We start from the raw sequence: 20,898 nt of genomic DNA, 5'->3' as shown, positions 1-20,898 counted from the left end.
ACAGTGGGAAGTGATTTGTGAGTGTGCGCATCTCTGCAGCTAGGTGGCGGTGGTGCAGCAGGGGTGTTTTATTTACCCTCCTTCTCGGTGAAAGTTACATCGTGGCAAACCGAATTATAACTTGAAGATTATTTGCACACGCATGCATCGGAGGGTGGATGTTTTGCACGCTTGACCCGCATGATGTGCTCTTTGCTTTGCGGTGTAACCTTGGAAAGTGGTGGGTTGGTGTGCGGGAATGCGGAGCCATTTGTGGGTGCCCCGAGGGGGAGATGAGACGTGGAGCACAGCAGAGGATCTCATTGCAGCTTATAATAGGGAGCGACTAGGGAGGGCTATTTAGAAGGCTAATAAAATGGCGACGACTATAGAAGTTTGGTTGTTGACATATATGTAGGAATTTAACCATGCAATGATACTAACATACGACTTTATCATATTTAGGGAATTAGGTAATCCAAATTTGCTACGAGAAAGGGATTTAATAACTAGTTATTATATTAATAAGAGCAGATATAAATACATATAAAATAACAATTGCTATGAACGCAATTGTTGTATTAGGCCCTAAGGTTATACTATGTGTAGTATGTTGTTGTAGCAATTGGTTTAAAACGATTGAAACACAGGTACACGGATTTCTATTACGCTTATGCAATTATCTGGCAATGCATTATTTATTTATTACCCCTAAAGTTCGCCCTCTGAACTGTGAATGAGTAATACATTGAATGGCCATGGTTACTTAGTTATTTATTATTCAACCACTCTGTCTGTTTATTCCAAATGACAAGTGGACGTCTGGAACACCCATCTACATCGGGTCTATTACTATGAAAAGTAAAGGTCCAGTTACTCTTAAAATTAAAATAAGGTGATATGGATGTATATGAATACAATTAACTAACATTTCTACGTCGCTGTGTGTATGTTGACCCCATTGACACCTAATGCGGTATAGCCTAATAGTTATTTAGTTATATATATATATATATATATATATATATATATATATATATATATATATATATATACACACACATATGTATATATATATATATATATACACATATATATATATATATATATATATATATATATATATATATATATATATATATATATACACATAGATATATATATTAAATTCAGTATGATACTTACATTCAACGAACCACGTAAACGCCATTATTTTTTTGATAAATACAAGTATGCTGTCATATCATTCCATTTAACTATTTGAAAATATATCACTTTTGGTAAGTGAAAGTATCTGTGTTATTCTCTTTTTAAATAAAACTGTGCTTATATCTTGAAGGCTGGCGCCCCTTGCAGTAGACCCCATGGGACCTATCTTAAAATATGAATGGGTTTAAATGGAGAGAAAGTAATTATTTTCTGGTCCTTTATATGCCCCGGATTACACATATGTTATTTGTTGATTTAAATTATAATTTTTAATCTCAAGAGCTTGACCGTTTATTGTGCAATTGTTCAGTTAAAGGCTGTAGAGAAAACACAATGAGAAAGACTACATGTCTCGTATGTGACGTCACTCTCCCTGCGACTTGCGTGGACAAGACCGACAATCTCCCCATCGGCATAACTGAAACTCTCCACATGCCCCGACTTATAATAGTCTTCACCTCTTTCGATGCTTTATCCTCCCCTTGGAAAAAAAAGCGGTGAAATGGAGCAGAGAGATCGCCATGTCTGTACCGGAGTTAAAGTGTGGGTGGTGACGTATATCATTCGCGTCGAGAGCAGCGAAGAGCTGTAGTTCACAAAGTTGCCTCACACAAAACCTAACATTATCAAACTTCTTCGCGATTATTATTATTTTTCTTTGCATGAAAAATTATAATTGAAATCCACAAACAACATATATGTATGTTGTCCACCTCCACCTCCACCATCCACCTTTACGTACCAAACACGGAAGCTGTGACGCAACTTCCGTGTTTGTAGAGAATGATGGCGATACCCGTAACGGATCGACTACATTGACCAGGACTTGAATCGTTCTGCTGCTGAACGTCATTCCAGGGACATATCTCATGTAAGTGTATAACCGTGTCTGTCATAATCATCAATTCCACACTGATCGTCCGCTGGCCGCTGTAGTGCTGTCTTTCACGTGTTACTGTTAATGCTTCTCGGTTAAGCTGTCAGCCCCATGTGTAGCCGGCACAAGGTTACGGTGATCCTAAACTGTTAGCCACCCATGCCTGCTTTTAATAAACAACACTGATCAATTAAGAAAATATATATAAATGATCAACACTCGTTCGATCGTTTCTCTTTCAGACCATGGCTCTGCAGAGAGTGTCCTTCAGACTCCGACAAACGGTAAGTTCAATGTCAGGTAATTTGTTTGGACAACCTCAGCTCTGGTGCATTGAATACGACTAGTTATTATTTGTGATGGGTGTTGAATATGTATAACTGGCAAGTGTTTAACTAGGTCAGATGCCCTATTCTTAAAGGCTTCACGATGATGCCCATACCTTGTTGTTTCCAATGTGATGTAACCACCAGTGTGTATTATTCAATACTGTTGTTAACAGGTAGCGTGTGCTCGGTCCATTCATACCAGTGGGTGTCGACACCTGCAGGAGGCATTGGCCGTAGAACCAGAGAGGAACCCCGAACCCTTCTCCATCTTCAGGACCCAGGAGAGCGATCCTGTAAGCGTCAACCATGTCTCTGATGCCGCTTTCACACCAAAAAAACCGAGAGCCAGTTCCGGGCTGGTGCTAGGGCCAGTTCCAAACTGGTTCCAGCCTTACCCCAGTTAAGAACCGGTTGGTTTCACACCGGCCAGAGCCAGCCATGGAGCCGGCGTGAGCAACGTCATGACGTCACTGCAAACGTCTCCGCTAGTGAGCTTGGACAGAAGCATACGGCACATCTTTCTTTATTCTGGGTGGAAATAGTAACATAGTTACGCCATTAATGCGTTTATGGAAATATTTTTAGCGAGAAATGTGCATTTTACTTTCATAATGTTCGCTCGGTGAATGTGAAGGATGTTTGGTTTGATAGTTATGACGAAGACGGAACGCTCCGTTCACTTGCATGGACATGGACTCATCTAGCTGCGTTGGCGCGTTGACGCGTTGAACCACCACACAATGATCAAGCGTCAGGTTAGGCGCGCAGAAGAACCCTCGCGCCAGTTTCAAACACAACAACAATTTCGTCTTCGATTCAATCCGTGTATGGTTCGTTCTTTGAATATTCCGATTTAAAACAAAATCAGAAAAAAACAAAAAAACCATACACGGATTCACGTCCATTGTTTACTTCGGTGTTTTAAAAAATGCCGGTCTTCGTTGGTCTTCCTGTTTATGAAGGTACGGATAACTCCGCACCCTGCCCCCGGCGTAAAAGCGGTTCTAGTTCTAGCCCAGCTCTAAAGTGGGGCCAGAGTTGAACCGGTTTTTAGGGGCCGGAGCCGGTTCTTTGGCGGTGTGAAACCAAAGCCCTGGCCCTAGCTCCGAACTGGCCCGGAACCGGCCCCGATTTTGCGGCGGTGTGAAAGGGGCATGAGACGTAAAGACCAATGCTTTCAAATGTAGAACGTGCACTTGATCACATGACTAAGTTGAATGTGATTGTAATGGATTGTGATGGAATGATGCATCTGTAAGTGGGTATCGGTTCAGCTGACCTTGGTTTGTGTGTGTTGGCCTGTGGATCCAATGATTCTTGTTCTCTGGCAGGCTTGTCAGTTGGAGAACCATGTGGGTCAGTACTACACCCTTCCACCTGCCCACATTCAGACAGTGTTTCCTCATGGCCTACCTGCACGCTTCCAACTTCAGGTAGGGGTTATAGCATCTTTGATACTCAAGAATTGGTTCGTCTTTTGTTTTTAAGTTTTTTTAAATTTCATTTATAAAGCCTTGTATAGCCCTCAAGAGTTGGTCTCAAAGGGCTTAACAAGCCAGGTATTTATGAGACCGCCTAACCCTAGCCCCAAAGGGGGGCAGCAAGGGTTTGGTATTGTTGGCTAACAGGTCAGTTTGGATTAACTGAGAGCTGAGGAACACCCCTAGGAACCATATGAGAGGGAAGAGATGGATTTTGAGTTGGGGTTGCATAGACGGTTCCACCGATGAAGATTAACTTTTAGGAAACTTCTTGACAGCAAAGTGTTTTATTTTATATTACATAATGAAGATACAGGCAGCGATTTACAAAGGATATATTCATTGAGATAATGGGTGTACATGATTCTTAGGGGGAAACTTTCACATCGTGGGCAGTAACAACAAGATCAGAGAGTTTAGGATTGGCCATGGCTGAAGTCAGCCCTGGTGGGAAAGATCAAGGAAATTTTCAATACAATATATATTGGGGAAGTGGACTGCAAGGCTACAGGACAGTTAAAGAAATCGACACAATGAAGAAGGGAGTAGATTGGCGTGGCCACAATGGTAATGAAAATGCAAACTTATCTTAACTCTTAACCCTTTCAATTCGAGAGAGGAAGGGAGACATCTCTCGTTCAAAGGAGAATGTTTACAAATTCCTTTCAATTGACCCGTAATTATACAAAAAAGGTTTATATAATTTGTACATCATTTTATATTATAGTTACGATTCCTATTCCCACGACAGGCGCTCTATATGAGCGCTCTCTGTCCCCTGCTGATCTTCGACCCCATTAAACGATATTTATCAAGCTCTTGTATCTGTGTGTAGATGAAGACCTTCAATGAAGGCTGCGTGATGGTGAGGCCGCCCGCCCTGGAAGTCATCTCCTACTTGAAGAGAGCCGACTACAGTAAACCCGCCCTGCGCTTCCTCTTTTGTATCCTTCAGACACAAAAACTCAGAAGAGACGGTTCTAAAAGATTTTTCTTTTTAGTTTTCATCAGTTCTGGTGATCTTCTTTTAGTCCTTAAACGACTGGCTAGATGGAGTGAAAGGCAGTGGAAAGACAATGTCCCTCTGTCACACGGTTCACTACTGCTCTACACAAGGATGGCTGGTGGTTCATATACCTGACGGTGAGACACGCACGCACGCACGCACGCACGCATGCATGCATGCATACACATCAATAAATACACATACAAACACTCATCATGTACCATTATAATAACTAGTAAGTATTTACCTTAGTAGTAGATTAAGGGAATTTATTCTAATCGATGTAGCATCCCAACACATGGCAAAGATGCTTTACTTGAGTGTCCATTCCGATATCCTCATTTCAATTAGATGATCCATTTAATAAATTGCATAAAAATAAGTAGATCAATTAGAAACCATGAATAACACATACAATACTAGACCTATATAGTATCCATGAGCATGAGCTTGGCATAAACTTACACAACATGTTTACTCATACAGCATACAGGTACATGCCAATATCTGACCCTCATTCATGCCTTTTCTTCCTACCTCCCATGCGCAGCCCACCTCTGGGTGAAGAACTGCAAGGAGCTGCTGCCCTCGTCATACAACGGCTCTCGATTCGACCAGCCCCTCCAGGCCACCAACTGGCTCCGTAACTTCAGGGTCACCAACGAGCAGTTCCTCTCAAAGGTAACCACCTCACCACCAGATGGTGAGACTCAGGCCCCGTCCACACGAAGCCGAAACGGGCGAAACCGTTCCGGTTTCGATCTATCCGGTTTCGGAGTATCTCCGTAAAGACGGAGTCAAGCGAAACCGGGTAGATCTGTAGAAACGCTGTAGTACACATGCCAGGCCCATAAGGGGCGCTGCTTCTGCTACAGAAATCCAGAAGAAGATTTAATAAGAAGAAGAGGCGAGCATGCGCATAAAGGCTGCCCCCCGGACCACTAACAACACAAACAAACAGTCAGTCAACAGTCTCAATAAAAAATGTCTAAGAAACCCAATAAGGGAATTGATCTGCTGCAGAACGATTACAAGCCTGTAGTCCGCCATCATCTTTGTTGTTGTGAGTTCTGAATCTCTGCGGGCTTAAAGGCCCACTATGCAACTTCGGGCATGTCTTCGCTGTTTTCTTGGTTTTGGCACGCACATTTCTCTACACAGCGCCCCCTAAAGCTTCGTAGTAGATATTTCACAACACTGTCGTAACAACTCGTTGACGTCCCTTCCCCATGCTCTTCTACGCAAGCCATGTGCATTTGTTTTCAAAGAAGCCGGCGAATGCGCGGAGCCATGTCCGAAATAGATGTTCATAAAGTGTAGGCAAGGTTATACATTTTAAAATGGTGTATTTGCATTGCAATAAACATAAATCCATCATTTTTTATAGTTGACAGGGAGAATTTATACCCTAGGTTATAATTATTTTATCTTAGGTTGAACAGAACAATCAGTGTAAGAGGTTTGGCCAACATAATAATCGAAATAAACAAGAACCTGGATTCGGGGATTCAGTCTGTATCTGGGGACGAGACAGACGAACAGCAAAACACCCATGGAAACAAAGGTGTTTTATGGTTGCAACCAAGCAAGCTAGAAACAAACAGGGCTCACAACAAAACGGTCGAGAAAACAATTTTTAAAGGGCTCAAAAATGGTTGAGCAAACACATGTGTACAGAGACTATCAGAATGAAGAATATTACGCAGACAAAGTTCACCCAAGGGTACTTTCAATTTCAAAAGCAACACGGCCGAGTCGGCGTCTGATTTGCAGTCTTCTTTTTTTTTCAGTTCACGCTATTCCTGAAAAGCTTGCCCAACGTTTACTCGTGTCTGGCCTCTCTGTCGGTCTGTCTCCCTTTTCTCTTCTTCTGTTCCTCCGACATTGGGTTTCTCTGTCTCTTTTTAGTCGGCTGATCTATGATGAATATAACAATCCATTAGTTACTTGTGTTTATATCGAGCCGGTTCCGTGTTTGTGGGTCTGTGCCGTAAAGCAATTCGTTACTGTAGTGACCATAGTAGTGACCCTTGCACAGAAGCATACGGCCGACATCTTTCTTTTTTGGGTGGAAATAGTAACATAGTTACGCCATTAAATGCGTTTATGGAAACATTTTTAGCGAGAAATGTGCATTTTACTTTCAGAATGTTCGCTCGGTGAATGTGAAGGATGTTTGGTTTGATAGTTATGACGAAGAGTGAACGCTCCGTTCACTTGCATGGACAGAGTCTCTGGCTGCTAAGCAACCTCAACGTCTTGGCGGACTATTTCTCTGCTGATCAACACTACGAATGCTGGAAACACACCAGACACACCATGTGAAATTATTTAACCCGATTATCGTTATTTATGAGTCCTTTGCCCAAGTGAAGGAGTTCAAATACCTCGGGGTCTTGTTCGCGAGTGAGGGTACTATGGAGCGTGAGATTGGCCGGAGAATCAGAGCAGCGGGGGCGGTATTGCGTTCGCTTTACCGCACCGTTGTTACGAAAAGAGAGCTGAGCCGCAAGGCAAAGCTCTCGATCTACCGGTCGATCTTCGTTCCTATCCTCACCTATGGTCATGAGGGTTGGGTGATGACCGAAAGGACGAGATCGCGGGTAAAAGCGGCCGAGATGAGTTTTCTCAGAAGGGTGGCTGGCGTCTCGGGATAGGGTGAGAAGCTCAGTAATCCGTGAGGAACTCGGATTAGAGCCGCTGCTCCTTTACTTGGAAAGGAGTCAGCTGAGGTGGTTCGGGCATCTGGCAAGGATGCCTACTGGGCGCCTCCCTTTGGAGGTGTTTCAGGCACGTCCATTGGGGAGGAGACCTCGGGGAAGACCCAGGACTAGGTGGAGAGATTATATCTCAACACTGGCCTGGGAACGCCTCGGGATCCCCCCGTCAGAGCTGGTCAATGTGGCCCGGGAAAGGGAAGTCTGGAGCCCCCTGCTTGAGCTGCTCCCCCCGCGACCCGACCCCGGATAAACGGATGACGATGAGATGAGATCGTTATTTATATCCGAGATTATTTAATCTAACCCGATCTAAACTCTATCATGCACCCAAACACGGCGGCGTTTGGGTTTCCTACCTCGGACAACAATTGCCTCGCAACTGGCTGTTTATATCTAGCCGGTGCCATGTTTGGGTGTGTGTCTGTGCCGTAAAGCATTTTCGAAACTACAATCTGACTACATTTTCGAGGATACTTCCGCTGCGTCACATCCGGATTGTGTCGGTCCGAACAGATCAAGTTGCATATGCGCTTTTTCACTGGAGAGGCGACATGGGGAAATGACACACCCACCAATCAACCCAGAAATGGATGCAGAACCATCAGCATAACTCTCAACCTGCATACTTAATGTAATTTTGGCTAAAAAAGTTGCATAGTGGGCCTTTAACAGTCATTGGCTAGAGGGTCGAGGGGTGGGGCGATGACCTCATGGTTTACGGTTTCAGGCGGTTTCAGGCGTCCACACGAATCCAAAACGAAACCGGGTCGATTTGAAACCACCCCCGAGGGTGGTTTCAGAAGTCTACGGTTTCGGTCAGCGGATTTGCCGGCTTCGTGTGGACGGAAGGCCGAACCGTACAAGACCTTTGCGGTTTCGCCATGAAATCGGTGGACGGGGCCTCAGTGTTGAGATTCCCTGGGGTGGTGCATTAACTCATGTTGCCCTCCAGATTCAGACCAGGCATCGCTACGTCTGGACCAAGAGGGAGTTCACAGAGGAGGGGCGGCCGTTAGGGGAGCTTGTGGATCAGGTGAGTCCTCCTAATAGGGTTGAGAAGTGGACGTATTCATACTCATATTATTCATGTATTTTAAATTGATCTCATTTGCGTCTCCCTTACAAACTACGTATAATGCTAATGATTTATTATGCTCTGAAATGGCATATTTGGGAGTAAATCAAATGCATTAAAGAGAGAAAATAAAATGTATTATTACCTTTATCCTAATTTCCTGTTTTACCAAATTTAGGGGTTGTTCATCATGGGACATGGGAGTTTTAAGATGCTACGAGTGAGAGTTGTACTGTAAAACCACAGATAAACGTAAATACACCATAACCTAGGCTCTGCAAAATGTTGTTTTGCCGTGTCACACTTGAGAAACACTGGAGGAGGTTGAAACACAACAATGTCTCCCCATATTGAAAAATAAGGTCACGATTAATTACTAAACGCTGACCAAAGACCATGACTACCAATCACATACTCAAGCTCCAATGTGTCATGAAATTGGAGACGGTCGATGCGATATGACATCATGATGTACAAGCCCTATATGCAAATCTTAAACGTGTTTATCGACATACGAATACTCTTGACATAATTACTCATTGCGTCAAAATAGCTCCCCTTTCACATTAATAGCACAGCGTGCGTGTTGTTTTGCAGGGCATTACCCGTGTGAAGAGCAGCAGTGACGTGGTGGGCGCAGTCATCAAGGAGCTGCGGCTGCAGAGCGGCCAGCCGGGGGGGTGCTTCAGGATGGCCGTGGCTGTAGACGGGCTCAACGCCCTCTGGGGAAGATCCACCATCAAGAAGGAGGATAAGAGCCCTGTACGGTTACTTGAGAGAGAGAGAGAGGGAGAGGGAGGCATAGGGGGTGGGCAGAGTAGTGCACTGTGGGGGTGTCCCAGTGTGGGGGTGTTTCACTCTCAGACAAAAAGGTTCTGGGTTTGATTCTCCCATATCCGTAGCCTAGTTGTAAGCTGTCTTACCAACCCTTACCTGCTCCTTAACGACATGCTATACGATTAAGTCACTAAACACTGGTAAATAGCAAATGGTGGAAAATAAGCTTTTTAGGCTCCACAGATTAGTTTATTTCCACTGGCTTTTCTGTGATATTGGATGTGTTTATTTTTGTCTCAGGTATCTATAGAGGAACTGACTTTGATGCATAACCTGAGGAAGCTGGTGAAAAATGACTGGGTGAGGAATCCAAATGACAACATGGATGTTTGTTATGATTATAATTTTTTCTATATTTTACCTCATTTCTAATAATTTCTTTCGGTCTGCCCCGTCACAGTGTGGAGGAGCCATCATCACTGCCCTGTCCCAGACCGGGTCGCTCTACACCCCTAAGACCGCCTACCTGCCTCATGTTCTGCTGGGAGAGGTCAGTAAACCCAACAGCCCCTCACCCCCCTCCCATAAACTCTGACCCAAATGTATCATATCATTGAGTCAGTAGCTCAGATGGTAAAGCTGTGTCTGTGTTTGCTTATACTGAGTTTACATCAATGGTTTTTAAGCGAAGCACCTTTGCATATGATAAATAAATAAAAACATGATGCATGCGCTCCATCTAGGCTTCCCAGGACATTAACTTCCCATCTGCCCATGCGTTGTTGTGTTGCTCCCCAGGAGGGCTTTGACAGAATGGATCCATTTGTCCCGGTGACCGTCTCCAATTACAGTGAGAAGGAGTTTGAGAGCTGCTACCTGTACTACCAGGACCGCCAGTGGCTGCAGCACCCACAAAGTAGGCCACACTGTTGGGAATGGTTTCATCTATTTTTACATTACACGGCACATTACATGACATTGTTTTCTACCGTGCGCTCAGAGCCGGCCCTCCCTATACGCAAACTAGGCGACCGCTTAGGGCCCCCGACCGCCAGGGGGCCCCCCAAGAGTATCTATAATTATTTTTATTTTTTATCTATTTTGAATGCACAAAGCAATTTACTGAACAAGAAAGGAAACATTATAAACATACAGCTCATATTAGTTTGAGAAAGAGAATAATTTGGACTGGGTGTCTGTCCCATAGACCCCCAGGTGTACAGGGCCGGCCCTGTGTGTGCTCAACCCCTTCTTGTTGTTGTATTCCCCAGGTAGGACCGAGGAGGGGAAGAAGGAACTGGTGTTCATGAGCAACAGAAATCCGTCTGCGTTGGAGAGGCTCTGTGCTTTCCTCTGAAGACACTTCCTAAATATGATCATAACGACATGCATGTGTCAGGTCCCTCCATCAATGTCGTTCTCTGTACATTTTGTTGAATGTTTTGTTATAAAATGTTATAAATAAATAATAAAAAAGGTAAACATGCATTTGTGTTTTTGAAGGCGGTTATTTGTCAGTGGCACATTACAACCATCCAACCTATAATCAAATACACTACCATATTATATTCCATGATGCAAAGCATGAAAAATAAGGGGTTTGCCTATGATAAGAAACCATCTTGGAGAAGTGGATCAGATATCATGGAACAAGTCAAAATACACTCCAGCTCCCCCTGGAGGTGGACGCAAATCGTGCAGTTGATCACGTGTCGTTACTGGAGATCACCTGATCGGATCCTCCACCTCCAGCACAACTCTGGCAAAACAAATCAAGAGAAACCAACGAGAGAAACTCCCAAAAGCATGTGAATGTATGCGTTCAATGTAATTGAAGGGCAAGTCTCGAATTTTAGTGGGCAGGTTGGACCTCTGTTGGAGGATGAAACGTGTGAGTCTGCAACAAGATCGTCTGCACTTCATTGGATAACTGAGCTGACGCAGGAAGAGATGTGAAGTCAGTTCTACTTTATAGTCAGACTGTAATTAGGAGCTCACTGCGAACCCTTCGTTGTAGACACAATGTCTCTGTTAGAAAGAGACATTTTGGTTATGGTACTCATGACTGCATTTACGCTTTCCTCAGGTAAGCCAGCACTATTTGACTCATCATATTTGTCAATTAACATTTCTTAGGTAGGATTGATATTTGAATCGATACAAATGTGTTTGTATTTGTCCAGGAGATAATAGGTGTCTGCCCCGAGACTTTGGCCATGGCTCTGTGGTGTGCGAGTGTAATTCCACATACTGTGACAGCGTGGGGCCGTTGATTGTGCCCTCACTGGGCCAGTTCACCGCCTACCTGAGCAGCAAGGCGGGCAGCCGGCTGGAACAGGTCCATGGCCAAGTCATCAAGAATAGCACTGCAGTGGGTGAGTAGCAGATGGGAGGGTGAATAGGGTACAGCCTCTTCTATACCGCCAATGGTCATAACAAGTGGCTTGAACTAATAACCCACAAGACGATCAATATCGTTAGGTTAAACAGTGGAGGATACCAGAATTTCTTGACAATGAACTACTTCCACTGATGGAATTTATTGTGCATATGACATGAAACTTGGCGTATCTGCACTGTACACCTTGACTTAAACCTATGTTCCTATGTCTTCCAGGTCTCAGGCTAACTATCGTTCCTTTCGAGAAGTATCAGGAGGTCCGGGGCTTTGGAGGGGCCATGACAGATAGCGCTGCTGTGAACATTCTGTCCCTCTCCCCCGCCACCCAGGACCAGCTCCTGCGCCAGTACTTCTCCCCTGACGGTGGGTCAAGAGAACACATGATCCTTACATCTATGCATGTCCCATCGATATAATGGCTCAATAGTCATTGTTCATGGTATGTGTTCCGTAGGTATTGGCTACACTGTTGTGCGGGTGCCCATGGCCAGCTGTGACTTCTCCCTACGTCTGTACACGTACGCAGACACACCTGGAGACTACGGTCTGGAGAACTTCACTCTAGCCCCAGAAGATACCAACATGAAGGTTCCTCACTCTTTCATTCACTCGTGCACTCACTCACTCTCCATCTCTCTCTTACACACACACACACACACACACACACACACACACACACACACACACACACACACACACACACACACACACACACACACACACACACACACACACACACACACACACACACACACACATTTTATGTACTTTATTTGATTCCACATTACAAGTTAATATCATTTTAGGAACCAAATGTGATGAATTATCCAACAACTATTTGACCAACAAACATCTTGTTATGGGAATGCATCATTAAGGGTACAGGAAACATCTCCTTTTCCAGATGAACATGCTCCCTATAACACACACACACACACACCACACACACACACACACACACACACACACACACACACACACACACACACACACACACACACACACACACACACACTACTCCTGCAGCACCCGTCTCACCTGTAGTCTCTCTCCGTCCAGATCCCCCTGCTGCAGCGGGCTCAGGCCATGTCCCCCCAGCCCCTGGCCCTGCTGGCCAGCGCCTGGAGCGCCCCCGCCTGGCTGAAGACCAACGGTGCACTGACGGGGAAGGGGTCCCTCAAAGGGCGGCCGGGGGGCAAGGAGCACAAGACCTGGGCTCAGTACTACGTTAGGTAACAACATGCAGACGTGAATATATGTTGCTGGACCCCAGTAAGACAAGACATAACAAGATGCGAGAGGACCGGATGACGTGTGTGTCTCCTCCTGTAGGTTCCTGGAGGAGTATGCTAAGCACAATCTGTCGTTCTGGGCCTTGACCAGTGGGAATGAGCCCTCTGCTGGACAAATGACAAACTACAGGTCATCCACTGCAGTTTTTTGCAACCGCTCAACTTCAATGACCATAGGTATCTACCCGGTTTATCTAGAGGAAGAGAAGGACTGATGTGTTCATGGTTATGTGTCCCTACAGTTTCCAGGCCATGGGCTTCACGGCGGAGGAGCAGAGAGACTGGGTGGCTATGGACCTGGGCCCTGCTGTCATGGCTTCCATTCACCCCCACACACACATCCTCATTCTGGACGACAACCGGCTGTTGCTGCCCCACTGGGCTAAAGTGGTGAGACCACCAGACACAGTCTAACAGGGCAGAGCAGCATAGAGCTGCTGCCTGCTGCCTGCAACTAATCAATTATTTTTACCATAGCCCTTAATTGGCAGCCAAGAAAAACTTTAGTATTCATTGTATAATCTAAAGCAGATCATTCCTGACTCTCTCAGCTGCAACTGTTTGGTATTTGTGCCTGATAAATGTTTAACAGTACTGATTATTTCAGTAAATGGATTAGTCAACAGTAGATTTATTTAAAATTTCCGATTTATGATGTAAAAATACCAGACATTCGCTGATTAGTTTCAGAGACATTTAAATGCCCCTGTTTCCCCCCAGGTCCTCAGTGACGTTGAGGCGGGGCGCTACATACACGGCGTGGCGGTCCACTGGTACCTGGACAGCCTCGTCCCCGCAGAGATAAGCCTGGGCACCACCCACCACCTCTTCCCAGAGTACTACCTGTTCGGCACGGAGGCCTGCGCCGGCTGGAGCCCGGTGGACAGAGGGGTGAAGCTGGGCAGCTGGGAGAGGGCGGAGCAGTATGCCGCTAGCATCCTCCAGGTAGGCGGCCTCAGTGGCCTCCCACTCTGGCTCCAGTTACCTGTGTTGGACGGCCCTGTTTAGCTGTTGAGGAGCGGGCCGTATCAAAAGCGATTTTTGAAGTCAGATATGGGTCATAAAAGAGCAGGTAGAGGTTAGGGATCTTGTTGAAGAATGCTGAATGGAGTTGGAACCTACCCAATACCTTGAACAACATACCCAAACAACTACACTACCCTGCCCTGAGAGTATAAGTAAAATATCAGTGTGAAAAATATATGACACACTCTTCCGAATGCTTTCCACAGCCAAGGAGGGCACATTGTTACCTTGTCTGCCTTCATTTGGTTCAGCAGTTTGAATGGCATCACAAGGGATTTAGTGTGCGTGTGCCATCCCCATAGGACATGGGAAACCGCACGCTGGGCCCTTCCCTGTGCCTGGTGTGATTGTTCTCTGTGTGGTTGACCTCAAGGACCTTAACCACTATGTGGTCGGCTGGACCGACTGGAACCTTGCCTTGGACCCGGGCGGTGGACCAAACTGGGTCAATAACTTTGTGGACAGTCCCATCATAGTGAACCAAAAACAAGATGTGTTCTACAAGCAGCCGTCCTTCTACAGTATGGCTCACTTCAGGTAACACCCAACTACTGTTATGTGTTGTATGAGATGGGAGGAGTAGTGGACCTCTAGTGTTTAGTGATGCATATTTTCTAGTCTGCTCATTTGGGGCAACTTTAATTTCTTACGCCTTGAATTGTCCATGATTATAATTCCTTCTTAACATGTTATTTCTGTGGTCCATAGTAAGTTCCTGCTCAAGGGGTCTCGCAGAGTAGGCTTGTCCGCCAGTAAAGAGACCGCCCTTGAGTTCTCGGCCTTCATCAGACCAGATGGCTCTGTGGTGCTGATCATACTGAACCGGTAGGGGTCGGGGATATGTGGTCGATAACCCTAACCCTAGAAACTGATGTGAGAATCAGGATTGTGTGTGTCTGTGTGTTATAGGTCAGCATTGGAGGTCCAGTTTGAGGTGTGGGACCATTCGGTGGGCTTCATTCCCTCTACAGCGCCCCCTAGATCTTTGCTGACACTCGCCTGGAACACACACTGACATGACACCCACACAAACACAACCTGATGAACACACACTGACATGACTACCATGCAAACAAAACCTGATGCACACAAAACACACACACTGACAAAACACCCACACAAACACAACCTGATGTACACACAACACACACACTGACATGAGTCCCCCACACAAACACAAAACACAAACTGACAAGACACCCACGCAAACACAAACTGATGTACACAAAACACACACAATGAAAAGACACCCCTACAAACACAACCTGATGTACACACAATAAACACACTGACAAGCCCACTGTACTTAACATCACATGTTTAACATGTCAACTGTTAAACTTGCCTGCAACCACAAGGGATGCACAGACACTGGACTAAGGTGTAAAGGGCATCAAGAGGACATAGGTTTGGTTTTGCCACAAATAAATACCAAAAATGTAAGCCTAATCTCAGCTATCTTAAAAAGGTTGCAGCTCAAATGAATACTTGAAATTAAGACATTGGAAAAAACCTGCTGACTTTGAATAAACTGAAGGGAAGACAGTGAAAACTGAATGCAAACCCATTAGGATTGTTCTAGGGTTTTGGATACAAGGCATACTAATGGTACGCATTGGTACTAATGATTTAATCAAAACTGTAAAGTGTGCCTGCAGCCAGACATTCTCTTTATTATTTTTATAATGTACATAATTTGCATACTGTTCATACACTGTTTTGTTGAGAAAACAATGGGAACTGATTTGTCAATGTAATTACCTATTGCATGGAAAATTGCCCATTTATTTATAGGAGTAGTGATGGAAATTAATGGGGTCTGTTCTAAAGGATCCATCAAAGCTGCTGCCCATTTGGTGTTGTCAACCATTAATAACACAGACAGCAGGATGTAGGCTAAATCTGAAAATACAGGTTGTTTCAAGGGTTGATTACACGCAAACGATGTTTGGGCATGGATAAATCGGATGAATGTACAGGAAGTACTGCAGCCAAATACAACATTTGTTCCAATTTATTATAACATCATACACATTTTTTCATATATATAATATACATATTTTGATAATCAGATTTCACTTTTTTTTTCATTCGCCGTGTTTATTCATTTCAAACCATAAATTGGACTAAAAGTATTTACATAAAAAAGTGATAAAAATGTGAAAGAAAAGACAAGTTGTTAACCAATTAATAAAATGATGAGCAGAGATGACTTCTTTTTTTTATATAATATATACAGCAGAACAAACGCCTGGATGTTAATGACAGACAAAACAAAACAGGGTTTACTCTTTATCTGGAAGACCCTGGGCACGCCTTCTCCTTAAAAAAACCTTTAAGTCTTTCAGATGTCACCAAAGACAAGACCATACCTTTACCCTAATACACCCTTCACAACCTCTGTCGGTGGCCCTCCGTAAAGCCATTATTTTCCATAATTTTCTTGGAGGAAAACAGATAAACCAATGCAAAAGGGTTGTGTCTGATGTAGAACATAAGACTTTAGGAGACTCAACTTCAGCAGAGTGTAGGCTGAGCGCAGAAGAGAGACAAAACATGTGGAATACAGAGAGAGCTTCCATGACAGTGTATTACAGCAGTGCAATTTTCAGGCTGGAAAAATAAAACATACGGTATGGTGAGAGGACACAGAGGAATCAACTTAGTTTTCTCTCTGGAAATCGACGGCGAGATATACTGCACCTGGGCTGGTCGTCGAGGTCAGTATGAGAGGAAAACATGTAGCACAGCGCGTGTGTCCAGACTACATGGTTATAGGAATATGTCAAGGAAAAACCAAAGCAAATGTTTATTTTTTGTAGTAGTGATGAAGGGGAGAGGAGAAGAAATGGGTACTTCTGTGAACATAGATGGGGGGGGAAGAAGGGAATGTGTGCGACTCAGAAGGACCATCTCTCCTGTGTTCTCGAGTCCGTGGCGAGGGAGGGGGACTCTGGGGGAGGCTGGCTAGTGCTGTCCTCTCCATTCAAGCCCTTCCTGCACACTGGACACGTGTCATGCTGTCAGGGAAGGAGAGGAGAGCATTGAAAACACCTCAAGTTAGTTTTTCTCAAATTGTACCTGGAGCTTACTGAGCCCTTTTAACATTACCAATGCAGTAGCAACAAACTGACTAGATGCCAACATAATACAGAGAGCTTACTCTAGTTGGATTTTTGCTTTGACTTACAAAATGTATCGATGCTGTGGATGACCCTATACATATTTTCTTCCAATTCTTCCCAGCAATCCGATGCTTTTAAGCCATTAACTTGCCAAATACAGCACATTCCAGCACAACACTGCGACAGCCCTTTCCTAAGGTCATAAGGTGTTGTCCAAGGCTCTTACCATTTCCAACCAGGGAACTATACAGTCTGAATGGAAGCAGTGATTACAGGGTAGCTGTCTCACAGGCTCCCCGACTGAGAAGTCCTCTTTGCAAACAGGACATTCCATACTGCAGTCTGCACACACACAAAACAGTGGGACAGGACATTAATAAGCATCACGTAGACATTATGGAGTTAATGCTCAACTAAAGGCAGCGGCTATGTAATGTATGGCCAATTACAGAATTAATATTGTGATTTATAGTCCTGGTGTGTCATGATCAGACATAGATCGATTCAACCAGTGGTTCATTCCAATATCGTGACTGACCCCAGAAATAAATAGTAATAAGACACCGTCAGTTGACAAAATTGTGGGCTACGTGGGCAGGAGGCAATGCAAGATCATGCAGAAGTCTGAGGACATCCTAGTGAGTCAGATAGCACCTGCCCCGCAAGGTCTCATTGCTGATGGTGCTGTACAGAGAAATAGGACACATTTTGAGGAGCCTAGCTGGCAAAAACGATTGAGGAAAAAGAGTTGTGACAGGTATATATATATTCATAGAAATGGTGTTCATAATATAACTGATTCCTGTGCTAGTTCATAATGGTAGTTTAATAGTCTCTATTGCACAATTAATATGTTTACATGTTGTCGTTTTATATCCACTGATAGAATGAGAACTGAAGGAGATACAAGGCGCTCATACAGGGAATGAGAGCACACTGAACCCATCAAGGTCAGCATTTAGTCCGTTCTAGTCCTGTGTCTGAATGGAGACGGCATGGGGCTGACCTGCTTGTTCCTGAGAGACGTGGACGGTGGGGAGGGAGGAGATCTTGTCCTTCTCTGCTGGAGGCGGACCCGTGTTTTCAAACTGTCCCAACAGCTGCACGCACGTCATGAAATAAAAGCACTGTTAACATTTCAAATCCATCAAAAGAAAAATATGCCACTGATAAGAAAAAACTGATGTGGGCATTGTGTCTACCTGCGTTATTACGGCGTCTAGTCCTCCCTGTCCCCAAGCATAGTCCCCCGGGTTAGAGTGCAGCATCCCTGTCCTGGAAGAACAGTGTAATAATCAACATATAGCAGAAGGCTAGGACTGTCACATGATTTACCATTAGCTACCACTAGCAATAGCTAATTGGATTCCAAGAACAGTTTGGACATACCATGATATAGGGGGTGACCCGGCGACTCCAGAGTTGACAAACAGACCCGCCAGAAACTGTTGTACAATCCTAAATATTAAAGAACAAGCATTAAGGGGAACCACATGAGCTGATGACAGGGTGGAGGCGGGTGTTTGAGGCGTGAGGCTGACTCACCCTTCCACCGCAGGAGACCGGTCTGGTCTGCTGCTGCCTCTGGACCGGTACCTCCGCTGGCTGTGCAGGCGAGGGGGACGCCCCGGCCCCCAGTGTTCCCCAGACCCAAACGGACCCCCGATGGGACCCCCTAGACCCGCCGGAACCGAACCCCCGATGGGCCCCCCTCCGAGCCCGCCTAGCCCGCTGAGACCACCCAGACCCCCTCCAGGGACCCTGGGCTCGGAATCTGGGCTGTCGCCATCCGTTGTGAAAGGCCGGTCCACAAACAGCAGGTGCCATAACTAAAGAGGTGGAGATGGACAAAAGGAGAGCAGAAGAGCAGAAATGTAATGAACAAAGGAAGATGACAAGGGGATACGGGGAAAATGGACTTGAGAAGAAGAAGTTGCAATGCAACACAATTCATATCCAAGAATCCTCCTTTCTGTTCTAAATGGGCCAGCCTGACATTCTCCCAATGGAGTCCTGAAGCACAACACATACCTCTGCAAACTGTGTGGCTGTGTCATCGATTCCAATAGCGCCACCCTCCAGGAGACTGAGGGACATGACAAACAAGGGGACAAAACACATCATTAGCAACATGCACTGAGCACTCTACCTTATCCTACCTATAACAGTGGAAGATGCATTCAAGGACAGTGTTGAGCGGAATCTGACACAAGCTCAGACCACACAAACAAGCATGAGGCGAGGCACCAAATAAATAACACTTTTGTATAAATCCAACACTAATTGTTCACCAATAGATCAATGAAAATGAAAACATGAAAATAATACCTGGAGTCTTCTGTTACTTCCTCTATGAATCCCGAGTCACATCTTGGACAAATATATTCCTAGAAAGTCAAAAAAGATATATTTTAAGTGGTTGGTGGACATAAAAAAGGTATAATGCAAGCATAAAAACACAACAACCATAACATACTTTGTCAACACAAAGTCTATATCACTGATATCCATGTTATTTGTGTAAGGACATGGACACAAGCAGGATGCGTTTTGCTTTATTTTATTTTAAACAGCATGCTATGACCAAAACCATGGCAGGCCAGTGTAGCTTTGGCATGCATATAAAAATAGCAGGGAAACTCCGACAGTTCGAAACGTACCTTCTGGGAAGGAAAGTAAAACCAAACTGGCCTACAGTAAACACACAATACAGTGGGAAATAATCTATATTGGAGGAGGGCAACTGTCTACTACTAACTATACAAATTAGAGTGTGGATGTAAGCGATTGACAAGGTTAATTTAAAGCCTTTTGATGTTGCTTTCGTTATTGGAACGAAACAAAGCATGAAGCAAGCACATACCAACTCATGACGACTTGAGTGTTACCAAAGGAAAGAGCCCAAGAAGCAGAGGATCGCAGAGGGCACCCTTGACGGACACATTACGCTGTTTTAAAGGCAATACAACGACACATCTCCACTGTTTGTTTGGTTGTTTGCAGAACACAACATCGACCAGATTGAGTGCCATCAACACCAGCCCTTGTCCCGGGTCCTAGCACTGTACAATGAAAATAACGACCACCGCCGAGGACCCAGCGTCGGCTATGAACAACGGGACGACCCCGGCAACGTCTCGGTGTTTAGGAAAACAAACGAGAGCCCCGGAGAACGATCCTGAGGACCGAGGGCCACAGCTCCTGACCGAGGGCCACAGCTAGCTGGCTACCGAGCAGCGAGCTAGCAGCTGATACTGTGGTTATTCCTACATCATGTCATCTATGAAAAGGTAAAGTATTAATAATGACTCAATAAGAGAGACAAAGGGGCCGCCTTACCGGGAGCTTGGGGCTCACTTCTCCCTTACAACAGTGACAGAAGAACCGATGAGGGGGTAGAGCCGCAGCCTCCGCCATCTTCCCCTAAATAGCACAAACACTGACGTCGGTCCTCCAGCGATATGAAGACAGCGCTCGGACGGCAGCCCGGCATGCACCGCGGCGGTCATATGAGAGAGCAGGAGAAGAAGGGCGGAAGTGTTGTGTTGCGTTGCGTCGTGGCGGAAGCCCGGCAAGCACCGCGGCGGTCATATGAGAGAGC

The 20,898-nt window shown here is 45.0% G+C and overlaps 3 protein-coding genes across 3 annotated transcripts; 2 read left to right on the top strand and 1 right to left on the bottom strand.

The window, feature by feature from the left end:
- Positions 1 to 1,962: 1,962 nt before the first annotated feature.
- Positions 1,963 to 10,941, top strand: dap3 (death associated protein 3). Its single transcript, XM_030369525.1, has 13 exons — positions 1,963 to 2,059; positions 2,308 to 2,349; positions 2,568 to 2,687; positions 3,726 to 3,827; positions 4,711 to 4,819; positions 4,926 to 5,018; positions 5,432 to 5,562; positions 8,554 to 8,634; positions 9,274 to 9,438; positions 9,754 to 9,813; positions 9,914 to 10,003; positions 10,252 to 10,369; positions 10,725 to 10,941. Exons 2-13 carry the CDS (start codon positions 2,311 to 2,313, stop codon positions 10,808 to 10,810), a joined length of 1,194 nt encoding a protein of 397 aa, XP_030225385.1. The 5' UTR covers positions 1,963 to 2,059; positions 2,308 to 2,310; the 3' UTR covers positions 10,811 to 10,941.
- Positions 10,942 to 11,149: 208 nt separating this feature from the next.
- gba1 (glucosylceramidase beta 1) lies at positions 11,150 to 16,384 on the top strand. Its single transcript, XM_030369943.1, has 11 exons — positions 11,150 to 11,539; positions 11,637 to 11,828; positions 12,071 to 12,217; positions 12,309 to 12,442; positions 12,914 to 13,086; positions 13,187 to 13,276; positions 13,389 to 13,536; positions 13,867 to 14,091; positions 14,546 to 14,709; positions 14,881 to 14,997; positions 15,082 to 16,384. The coding sequence occupies exons 1-11, from the start codon at positions 11,476 to 11,478 to the stop codon at positions 15,185 to 15,187; spliced, it is 1,560 nt and encodes a 519-aa protein (XP_030225803.1). The 5' UTR covers positions 11,150 to 11,475; the 3' UTR covers positions 15,188 to 16,384.
- rnf115a (ring finger protein 115a) lies at positions 15,815 to 20,793 on the bottom strand. Its single transcript, XM_030369944.1, has 9 exons — positions 20,637 to 20,793; positions 19,626 to 19,684; positions 19,329 to 19,383; positions 18,843 to 19,126; positions 18,687 to 18,755; positions 18,500 to 18,572; positions 18,304 to 18,397; positions 17,524 to 17,639; positions 15,815 to 17,192 (listed from the first exon to the last, which is right to left on the bottom strand). The coding sequence occupies exons 1-9, from the start codon at positions 20,712 to 20,714 to the stop codon at positions 17,073 to 17,075; spliced, it is 948 nt and encodes a 315-aa protein (XP_030225804.1). The 5' UTR covers positions 20,715 to 20,793; the 3' UTR covers positions 15,815 to 17,072.
- Positions 20,794 to 20,898: the final 105 nt, after the last annotated feature.

This window comes from Gadus morhua, chromosome 11 (assembly GCF_902167405.1).
Source record: "Gadus morhua chromosome 11, gadMor3.0, whole genome shotgun sequence".
Lineage (NCBI taxonomy): Eukaryota > Metazoa > Chordata > Actinopteri > Gadiformes > Gadidae > Gadus > Gadus morhua.
This window is presented reverse-complemented; position numbering and strand designations above follow the sequence as displayed.

What these genes read in the sequence shown, in the direction of transcription:
- dap3 (XM_030369525.1), top strand. Translation starts at nt 2,311, where the DNA reads ATGGCTCTGCAGAGAGTGTCCTTCAGACTCCGACAAACG. An exon ending in CGCCCTGCGCTTCCTCTTTT is followed by an intron (nt 4,820 to 4,925) that starts GTATCCTTCAGA and finishes ACGACTGGCTAG; the next exon opens with ATGGAGTGAAAGGCAGTGGA. An exon ending in AGAAGGAGGATAAGAGCCCT is followed by an intron (nt 9,439 to 9,753) that starts GTACGGTTACTT and finishes TTTTTGTCTCAG; the next exon opens with GTATCTATAGAGGAACTGAC.
- gba1 (XM_030369943.1), top strand. Translation starts at nt 11,476, where the DNA reads ATGTCTCTGTTAGAAAGAGACATTTTGGTTATGGTACTCATGACTGCA. An exon ending in GGACAAATGACAAACTACAG is followed by an intron (nt 13,277 to 13,388) that starts GTCATCCACTGC and finishes GTGTCCCTACAG; the next exon opens with TTTCCAGGCCATGGGCTTCA. An exon ending in ATGCCGCTAGCATCCTCCAG is followed by an intron (nt 14,092 to 14,545) that starts GTAGGCGGCCTC and finishes GTTGACCTCAAG; the next exon opens with GACCTTAACCACTATGTGGT.
- rnf115a (XM_030369944.1), bottom strand. Translation starts at nt 20,714, where the DNA reads ATGGCGGAGGCTGCGGCTCTACCCCCTCATCGGTTCTTCTGTCACTGT. An exon ending in GGGTCACCCCCTATATCATG is followed by an intron (nt 18,573 to 18,686) that starts GTATGTCCAAAC and finishes CTGTTCTTCCAG; the next exon opens with GACAGGGATGCTGCACTCTA. An exon ending in CGTCTCTCAGGAACAAGCAG is followed by an intron (nt 17,640 to 18,303) that starts GTCAGCCCCATG and finishes GTGTGTGTGCAG; the next exon opens with ACTGCAGTATGGAATGTCCT.